This window comes from Salvelinus sp. IW2-2015, linkage group LG1 (genome assembly GCF_002910315.2).
Source record: "Salvelinus sp. IW2-2015 linkage group LG1, ASM291031v2, whole genome shotgun sequence".
Taxonomy (NCBI): Eukaryota; Metazoa; Chordata; class Actinopteri; order Salmoniformes; family Salmonidae; genus Salvelinus; species Salvelinus sp. IW2-2015.
The window spans coordinates 21,642,757-21,653,505 of NC_036838.1; the positions used below are offsets into that span (position 1 = coordinate 21,642,757).

Genomic DNA, 10,749 nt, shown 5'->3' on the forward strand with positions numbered 1-10,749 from the left:
TCCCAACTACAAACTGCGAAGTTGCTCGACGAAGAACACACTCGTTTTGTAAAGCCCAATCGTAYTTGCCTCTACAGAAGAAGCCTTTTTTTAACCGAAGCAACAACGGGTAGAAAGATGAGACTCGCACCTTTGTTGTGTTTCTTCAGTTTTATTTGGTTGGCAGATTGTGCACCACCGACATGCTATTCCCGAGTYCTTGGCTTGAGCAAGGAAATAATGGACCTTTTGGAAAAACTGCACAATTATCATCTCACGGTGAGCTATTTCAATTTCATTTTTTGATAAAAACAGTTATTTTCTTATGTATCCAAATATTTTCTAATTTAAACGTTTTATTCCGTAGAAAACCTGCGTGGAGATTCTGCCCAAAATGTTTCTGGATGTGCACGTAAGTTTAACACCATGTAATTTATCTGAACAAAAGATTGATTCTCAGACGTCATACCAGTATTGAAGAAAAGGTCGACAGAGGGAACCAGAATCTGATTTGACGTCTCATTGGGTTATTTTGCATTAACTGTAATGTGTTGGTGATGCAATATGCATGGTTGATGTAGATTAGAAGATGCATGCATTCCATAATGTGATTGGATGCCMATATCAAAGCAGAAAAATATAACTTGCCAATCAATTTAAAATAATATAAACCAGTTGTTGTACACCAGTATCTGAAACTGTTTCTGTGTAACTTTTGAATCAATATATTATAATATTAATTTAGCTATAGGTTATACAATGTCTTTGTTATTTCCCTGTAGAATTCGTGCATCGTGACCAAGCTCCGTGACTTCCTCTACGTTGTGGAGAACCTTCCCACACAGTACTGCAGAGAGCGACCCAGGATCGTGTTGTTGAAGCGCAAAGTCAACAACCTGTACACGATTATCAACAGAATCTGTTATCGGGTATGTGTGTGCTTAGCTATGCAGAAGAATGAACCATGCGGTCTCTCATAGCCAGAATATTATTAAAATAAAACAAATCTGTCATAGCCTATTCTGTATGTGGTGCAGGAAATGACCAGCCTGTTTCCAGATCTGTTCTGCCATGCCAACCCTTATAATGACAATGACATGAGTTGACGAGATGGCCTTTCTGGAACCAAGCTAGGGAATTACAGCCCAGAGTTCAGTTCAATATAAAAGATAACATGATTACTTCTGCTCATTTAGTTTAATGTCTGCCGACGTTTCGTCAGTTTTGCTCAACCTTTCACCCGCATGCTGCAGCTGAAGATGTTGTGTATGCCTAGGTCTGACTGTTTGACCTCCCCACAGGACCTAGTGTATTTCACAGATGACTGTGAGGCCATTGAGACTGGACAGAGTAACCCTCGCTACGGAGAGGACAGGCTCCAGCTGCTGGTGGAAGAGAAGAGATGAGCCCATCCAGAGACAAACACACACACGCTCACATGTGCGAACAGCGCACATCTCACACACACACACACACACTCACACACAGGAATGGAAGTGTGAGGGTATGTAAACCCTGTTTCACTCAAAATCACACACACATACCATCACACACAACACACAACTCTAGTGGAAAAACATGCCAACGCTGTTTATTTTCTAACCAATGTAGTGGTGGCCTACAGAGTTGATGTTATTGGTGAAGTCTCATGTTAGATGGCATGTGTCTGGTTACATTACACCAAGTGGTGGAGGACTTTCCACAGGAAATTTGCTGAATACCAGCCATTCCAATGAAACCCTTAAAATAATAAACCAATAAGAAATGTTTGTGAGCCTRGCTTACCGCTGCTTACTTACCATACTGTTCGAAAGGGAATGCCTAATTTATCCAAATATGTTGTATGTTTCCATAACCCTTCGTACTACTAAGCTGTCTTAAGGCTTACACATACCCAGTTCCCAGCCTGTACACCCCTGAGAAAATAATGATTACCTCATGCTTGTTGTTTGATTGTATGAATAGGCCTACTCTTTAACCTTTAGTTATGTATCTTGTTTTGATGTCGGCTAACCTTCATCATTATCGCGTTTTCTATGTAATTGGTACAATATACGTTTGTGTAGTGTATTACTTATATGTATGTAATAAAACAACTATATCTCTTTTTGGTGCCTGTGAGTTTTCAAATGTGGTGTGTGAGCAGCAAGCACAAATGCAATTGATTTTCTTTTAATATTGCAAGACAGTCGAGTGAGTTTTGACATTGAATTCGCATTGTGAGGGAAAACAGGAAATGCCGTGCAAGGATGTTGGCTGGGGGTGGCAGTGGGCGTAACATGCAGGACTGGTAATCTGTGATTGGCAGTGGCAGTTCCAATCCAGGTGTGTTTTTGTTTTTTACATTATCCTAACCCCCTAACCCTTACCTTAACCATTCACTGGTATGATTCAACTTTATCCCTTGTGCTTGCCTTTAAATATTGGTTGTTTTGAGAATCGGACAATGTTTCTCAAGACTGTTAAGATTCAGACAAAGTCACAGTTTCTCACAAAATGGAGTCAACACTCTACAGACCCAAACACAACTTCTTGATGAGATAAAGACAGTTCAAATGTGAAAAAAACAAGACTAAGACCAGCCCCTTTAAAATGTCTGAAAAATAAGCAACCATATTGAAAAAACAAGGTTCCCTGGCAATTTTAAGTTGCCACTCTTACAAGAGATGGCACTCACTGGTGTATCTTGACCACGTGACTTGAAAGACTACACAAACCATGGGCTTGACCATGATCAACAGACCAAGACATCGGGTGCCAACCCAGGCCCAGACACTGTGTATTGAATCCCAGATCAAGACTGCATTTATGTGACCAAGATCAAGACTCCATCTCTGGTTTATCCTGACTGTAAGTCTGACAAACTTAGATTTTGTTGTGAAATGTCCCTTTACATACCTAAATGTGTTGAAAAGAAGCCAGCAAATTCTGAACTTTACTTAACAATCTATTACTGACTTTCCACAATACTGAAACACGGTTTTCCCATTATATCTTTTGTTACATGATGACTTTGCAAAAGTTACTACTCATAAAACATGATTGATTGACTGTGGCAGGAAATCTACATTGTTGGGGAAGCTACTCTGAAAATATAGTTTACCAAGCTACCAAATACTTCACAGTTGAAGAAGTTAAACTACACTAAAGCTACCCTTAAGGAAAATATATACTGAACAAAAATATAAAAGCAACATGCAACAATTTCAAAGGTTTTACTGAGTTACAGTTAATATAAGGGAATCAGTCAGTTTAATACATTCATTAGGATCTAATCTATGGATTTCACATGACTGGGAATACAGATGTGCATCTGTTGGTCACAGATACCTTAAAAAATGTAGGCCTCAGGATTTTGTCACGGTATCTTTGTGCATTCAAATTGCCATCGATAAAATGCAATTGTGTTTGTTGTCGGTAGCTTATGCCTGCCCATACCATAACCCCACCGCCACCATGGGGTACTCTGTTCACAACGTTGACATCAGCAAACCGCTCGCCCACACAACGCCATACACATGATCTGCGGTTGTGAGGCCGGTTGGACGAACTGCCAAATTCTCTAAAATGACGTTGGAGGCGGCTTATGGTAGAGAAATTAACATTCAATTCTCTGGCAACAGCTCTGGTGGACATTCCTACAGTCAGCATGCCAATTGCACACTCCCTCAAAACTTGAGACATCTGTGGCATTGTGTTGTGTGACAAAACTGCACATTTTAGGGTGGCCTTTTATTGTCCCTAGCACAAGGTGCACCTGTGTAATGATCATGCTGTTTAATCAGCTTCTTGATACGCCACACATGTCAGGTGGTTGGATTATCTTGGCAAATAAGAAATGCTCACTAACAACGATGTAAACAAATTTGTGCACAAAATTTTAGCAAAATAACTTTTTGTGCATATGTAACATTTCTGAGATCTTTTATTTCAGCTCATGAAACATGGGACCAACACTTTACATGTTGCGTTTGTATTTTTGTTCAGAGTAGTTTACTTAAATGAAGTAGCTTTGAAAAAGTAGATCACTACATCCATGAAAATTGTTCATAAAGTATGTACATCTGAAATGTCATAGACTACAAATTTCAAGACATATCACTTTGGGGTCATATGTCAACAGAATATGTAAATTAGCCTATTAAACACAAAAACTGTTTCAAGTGAGAATTAGGCAGGTCTGATGCCGAAGAATAAAGGAAATTATTGCCCAGTACAGTAGTGAGCTACACGGCAAAGAAATGTAGTTAACTACTTAAAACACAATCTAGATTATATTTTAGTTCAACTACCACCAAGCTACTGCAAAATGTAGTTAACTACTGAAAGCACTACCTAGATTAAACTGTAGTTCAACTACCACCAAGCTACTGCAAAATGTAGTTAACTACTGAAAGCACTACCTAGAGTAAACTGTAGTTCAACTACCACCAAGCTACTGTAGAATGTAGTTAACTATTTGTATTTTATTTTTTTTCACCTTTATTTAACCAGGTAGGCTAGTTGAGAACAAGTTCTCATTTACAACTGTGACCTGGCCAAGATAAAGCAAAGCAGTGCGACACAAACAACAACACAGAGTTACACATGGAATAAACAAGCGTACAGTCAATAACGCAATAGAAAAAAAGAAAGTCTATATACATTGTGTGCAAATGTATATGGCGTGAGGAGGTAAGGCAATAAATAGCCCAATAGTAGCAACTAATTACAAGTTAGCAAATTAACACTGGAGTGATAGATGTGCAGATGATGATGTGCAAGTAGAAATACTAGTGTGCAAAAGAGCAGAAAAGTAAATAAAAAACAATATGGGAAGGAGGTAGGTAGGTTGGATGGGCTATTTACAGATGGGCTATGTACAGCTGCAGCGATCGGTTAGCTGCTCGGATAGCTGATGTGTAAAGATAGTGAGGGAAATATAAGTCTCCAGCTTCAGCGATTTTTGCAATTCGTTCCAGTTATTGGCAGCAGAGAACTGGAAGGAAAGGCGGCCAAATGAGGTGTTGGATTTGGGGATGACCAGTGAGATATACCTGCTGGAGCATGTGCTACGGGTGGGTGTTGTTATCGTGACCAGTGAGCTGAAATAAGGCAGAGCTTTACCTAGCAAAGACTTATAGATGACCTGGAGCCAGTGGGTCTGGCGACGAATATGTAGCGAGGGCCAGCAGACTAGAGCATACAGGTCGCAGTGGTGGGTGGTATATGAGGCTTTGGTGACAAAACGGYTGGCACTGTGATAGACTGCATCCAGTTTGCTGAGTAGAGTGTTGGAGGCTATTTTGTAAATGACATCGCCGAAGTCGAGGTCCGGGCAGCGAACGGTTGAAAAGCATGCATTTAGTTTTACTAGCGTTTAAGAGCAGTTGGAGGCCACGGAAGGAGTGTTGTATGGCATTGAAGCTTGTTTGGAGGTTTGTTAACACAGTGTTCAAAGAAGGGACAGATGTATACAGAATGGTGTCGTCTGAGTAGAGGCGGATCAGGGAATCACCCGCAGCAAGAGCGACATCGTTGATATATACAGAGAAAAGAGTCGGCCCGAGAATTGAACCCTGTGGTACCCCAATAGAGACTGCCAGAGGTCCGGACAACAGGCCCTCCCATTTGACACACTGAACTCTGTCTGAGAAGTAGTTGGTGAACCAGGCGAGGCAGTCATTTGAGAAACGAAGGCTGTTGAGTCTGCCGATAAGATTACGGTGATTGACAGAGTCGAAAGCCTTGGCCAAGTCGATGAAGACGGCTGCACAGTACAATCTTTTATCGATGACTACTGGAAACACTACCTAGATTAGACTTTAGTTCAACTACCACCAAGCTACAGCAAAATGTAGTTAACTACTGGAAACACTACCTAGATTTTAGTTCATCTACCACCAAGCTACTGCAAAATGTAGTTAATTACTAAAAACAATACCTAGATTTTAGTTCAACTACCACCAAGCTACTGCAAAATGTAGTTAAATTACTAGTTGTAGTTTACTGCTCCCCAACACTGGAAATCTAGATCTTATACAAACCATCAGGGGCGTCACTTACCCCAATGTGAGGGTGCGAAAAGTAAATCATGATTTCTGGGGGGTGGTCTGGAGGGTCTCTGCCCCCGTCCTTAAATTGGAGAACTTCGCATTTTTCCAAAGCCTGCAAATGCTTTTTCTCGAAATCTAGAGCCATAATCATTATGCTTAATTCTATGTAAAATAAAACAAAAATAGTATTTTTTCTGCATATCTAAGCATACCTCTTGAGCTGTCTGTATCTTTCTGACTGGTGGTTATTTTTTTGAAGAAACTAAGTATGCTCCTCTGCTAAATCTAGATAAATGATTGAAAGGAATGTGAGTCTCYTTCAGTACATTTAGTTATTGCTTGCTTTTCTAAACTCTACCAATCTTGCCAGCAGGCATGCCAGCTAAGATAGTTAAACAAGCTAGCTACACTAACGTGATTCATAGCCTGAAATGGCTTCTTGGTATCTAATGGCTAGTAGTATGTTTTGTATTTTWTTTTTTTAAACAGGACAAATCTGAGGGCGCACGTGCCCCTGTGCCTAATATGGGCATGACGTCTCCGTAAACCATAACCTCTTGCTCATTCTCTTTCTTGCTAGCCCCTTGAAATATAGGTGATTTTGTAAACTGATATTGCTTGTCAGCTGTTGTAAAGCAAAATTCACTGTATCTTCTTTTACCAGTTGTATATTACATTTGTTACAAAGGGAAACTGGGAAAATGTATGATACTTTTTTGACATATTTGATACTTAAGAATACATCAATCTTGCGCATGAATAAGTATTGAGGAAGATTCAAGCTGCACTATTTAAAGTGAAGATGAGGAACTATAGATACAATTATAATTGACAAATAGAGAAATTCATACTTCAAATACAGACACTCAGTTATACAAACGTAATGGCTTTCTACACCATTCAAAATATTTTGATTATGCTGCCCTACCCTCTGCTGGGAAGCTGAAGTATTACAGTATTTGACTATACAATGTTGTTACTAGAGTTGCCTAATTACAGCGTCATCTGTACTACACCGAAGTAAACTGGCCATCTGGCATTTCGGGCAAATCCCAGATGAGCTGGTCCATTTTTAGTCCAGTGGGCCTGTCTAACTAGTTTTTTTGGCGCAAAATGATCATTATCTGGCTAATAAAACGTGCTTCAAGGAAAGAAATGGACCGTGTGTGGGGACTTTGAGGGAAAAAATTGGTTGGTTAAAGTTGGGTCTTGGGATAGAGCTATTGGACTAGGTTGTGGCAAGATAGATGGCTTTCTTGCCACCTTTTACTCTTCTCATTCGTACGTCATCAGCCTCTCGTTTACTATGGGAGTATTCATCTATGTGATAGGATGGGAACCAACGTTTTCCAAATATTTCTCAAGGGACCCTAGTTAGGGTGGGATAGGTAGAAAAATATATATTTTTAAAACTGACCTGTGCAGGTGAGTGCTTTATTCTGAACGTCATATGTTGTGTATGCTGTGTCTTTGCTGCACAATTGTACTTCTTAGAGGATAACCATTTTGTGACCATGCAGAGAAGGTATGCGTGTTGAGTTTGGTTATCCGTGTTTTTATATTTGACAATGATGTTCAACATTTTTTTTGTAAAGTTATGCCTCTACTGTAATGCCATTTTGATTTCAGTTGTTTTCAGATGGTTTACGTTTGGAGAGGCTTTGGGGGTCCAAGGCGACCATCAAGTAACTTCACCAATGTTGTATTTTTAAAATATTTACTGTTTGTTTATTAAATGCAGTGGCTAACTTTTCTTTCATTTCTTTCTCCACTGACGTAGGCTATTGTTTGTCATCGTTTTTGGTCAGTTTTTGTGTAAATCGGTCTGCAACAATGATCTACAGTTGAAGTCGGAAGTTTACATACACTTAGGGTTGAGTCATTAAAACTCGTTTTTCAACCACTCCACAAATTTCTTGTTAACTTCTTTGGCATACTGGTTTTTGGTCGGAATTTCGTCGTGCCCAAAGTAAACTGCCTGTTACTCAGGCCCAGAAGCTAGGATATGCATATACCTCTGACGTTTCTAAAACTGTTAAAATAATGTCTGTGAGTATAACAGAACTAATATGGCAGGCAAAAACCAGAGGAAAATCCATCCAGGAAGTGGGATTCTTTTGATGTGAGTGGTTTTCCATTGAATGCCTATTGACTATGTAATGGGTTAGGGCCCAGGTTGCAGTTCCTATGGCTTCCACTAGATGTCAACAGTCTTTAGACATGGTTTCAGGCTTGTTTTCTGAAAAAGGACGAAGAAAAATACCTTTTGGTCAGGGGTCTATGGAATCATGCAGTACTGGTTTTCGCGCCCTTCGTTCTTTTTCCTATCTAATGAATASGCTATTGTCCGGTTGAAATATTATCGATTATTTAGATAATTGACACCCTGAGGATTAGTTATGAACATCGTTTCACATGTTTCGACGAACTTTACTATTAGGATGTATTTGTCTGCATGTTTTGACCGCCTTTGAGCCAGTGGATTCCTAAACAAAACGCGCCAACAAAACAGAGTTTTTGGGATTTAAAGAAGGACTTTATCGAACAAAAGGACCATTTGTTACGTAGCTGGGACCCTTGTGATTGCACACTTTGAAGATCTTCAAAGGTAAGTGATTTATTTTATTGCTATTTCTTACTTTCGTGACTCCTCTGCTTGGTTGGAAAATGTTTGTATGCTTTTGTGTGCGGGGCGCTGTCCTCAGATAATCGCATGTTATGCTTTCGCCGTAAAGCCTTTTTGAAATCTGACAAAGCGGCTGGATTAACAAGAAGTTAATCTTTTAACAGATGTATAACACTTCTATTTTCATGAATGTTTATTATTACTATTTCTGTCATTTGAATTTGGAGGTCTGCAATTTCACCGGTCGCTAGCGACCCACCTCGGCCAAAGAGGTTTTAACAAACCATAATTTTGGCAAGTCGGTTAGGACATCTACTTTGTGCATTACACAAGTAATTTTTCCATCAATTGTTTACAGACAGATTATTTCACTTATAATTCACTGTATCACAATTCCAGTGGGTCAGAAGTTTACATATACTAAGTTGACTGTGCCTTTAAAAAGCTTAGAAAATTCCAGAAAATGATGTCATGGCTTTAGAAGCTTCTCATAGGCTAATTGATATAATTTGATTCAGTTGGAGGTGTACCTGTGGATGTATTTCAAGGCCTACCTTCAAACTCAGTCGCTCTTTGCTTGACATCATGGGAAAATCAAAAGAAATCAGCCAAGACCTCAGAAAAMAAATTGTAGACCTCCACAAGTCTGGTTCATCCTTGGGAGCAATTTCCAAATGCCTGAAGGTACCACGTTCATCTGTACAAACAATAGTACACAAGTATAAACACCATGGGACCACGCAGTCGTCATACCGCTCAGGAAGAAGACGCGTTCTGTCTCCTAGAGATGAACGTACTTTGATGCGAAAAGTGCAAATCAATCCCAGAACCACAGCAAAGGACCTTGTGAAGATTCTGGAGGAAACAGGTACAAAAGTATCTATATCCACAGTAAAACGAGTCCTATATCGACATAACCTGACTGGCCGCTCAGCAAGGAAGAAGCCACTGCTCCAAAACCGCCATAAAAAAGCCAGACTACGGTTTGCAACTGCACATGGGGACAAAGATCGTACTTTTTGGAGAAGTGTCCTCTGGTCTGATGAAACAAAAATAAAACTGGTCATAATGACCATCATTATGTTTGGAGGAAAAAGGGGGACGCTTGCAAGCCAAAGAACACCATCCCAACAGTGAAGCACGGGGGTGGCATCATCATGTTGTGGGGGTGCTTTGCTGTAGGAGGGACTGGCGCACTTCACAAAAAAGATGGCATCATGAGGGAGGAAAATTATGTGGATATATTCAAGCAGCATCTCAAGACATCAGTCAGGGAGTTAAAGCTTGTAGCAAATGGGTCTTCCAAATGGACATTGACCCCAAGCATACTTCCAAAGTTGTGGCAAAATGGCTTAAGGACAACAAAGTCAAGGTATTGGAGTGGCCATCACATAGCCCTGACCTCAATCCCATATAAAATTTGTGGGCAGAACTGAAAAAGTGTGTGTGAGCAAGGAGGCCTACAAACCTGACTCAYTTACACCAGCTCTGTCAGGAGGAATGGGCCAACATTCCCCCAAATTATTGTGGGAAGCTTGTGGAAGGCTACCCGAAACATTTGACCCAAGTTAAACAATTTAAAGGCAATGCTACCAAAAACGAATTGAGTGTATGTACATTTCTGACCCACTGGGAATGTGATGAAAGAAATAAAAGCTGAAATAAATCATTCTCTCTACTATTATTCTGACATTTCACATTCTTAAAATAAAGTGATGARCCTAACTGACCTAAGACAGGGAATTTTTACTGGGATTAAATGTCAGGAGTTGTAAAAACTGAGTTGTATTTGTAAATGTATTTGGCTAAGGTGTATGTAAACTTCTGACTTCAACTGTATATGATTGGTGGATTGTTGTTCCTCTCTTTGCCCTTGTAGATCTGTGATTGATTAATAGATACATGGTGGAAACTCCTTTAAGGTAGACATCCCAGTGGAGCTGAGGCATGGTTGGAGCTACAGTGCATTCGGAAAGTATTCAGACCCCTTCCCTTTTTCTACATTTTGTTACGTTACAGCCTTATTCTGAAATGGATTTAAAAAATAATAATCTCATCAATCTACACACAATGCCCATAATGACAAAGCAAAAACGTGTGTAGAATTTT

The 10,749-nt window shown here is 39.8% G+C and overlaps 1 protein-coding gene across 1 annotated transcript; it reads left to right on the forward strand.

The window, feature by feature from the left end:
• cytl1 (cytokine like 1) lies at positions 1-2,087 on the forward strand. The gene is made up of 4 exons (XM_023985556.2): positions 1-258; positions 347-391; positions 762-908; positions 1,281-2,087. Exons 1-4 carry the CDS (start codon positions 118-120, stop codon positions 1,383-1,385), a joined length of 438 nt encoding a protein of 145 aa, XP_023841324.1. The 5' UTR covers positions 1-117; the 3' UTR covers positions 1,386-2,087.
• The last annotated feature ends 8,662 nt before the right edge of the window (positions 2,088-10,749 follow it).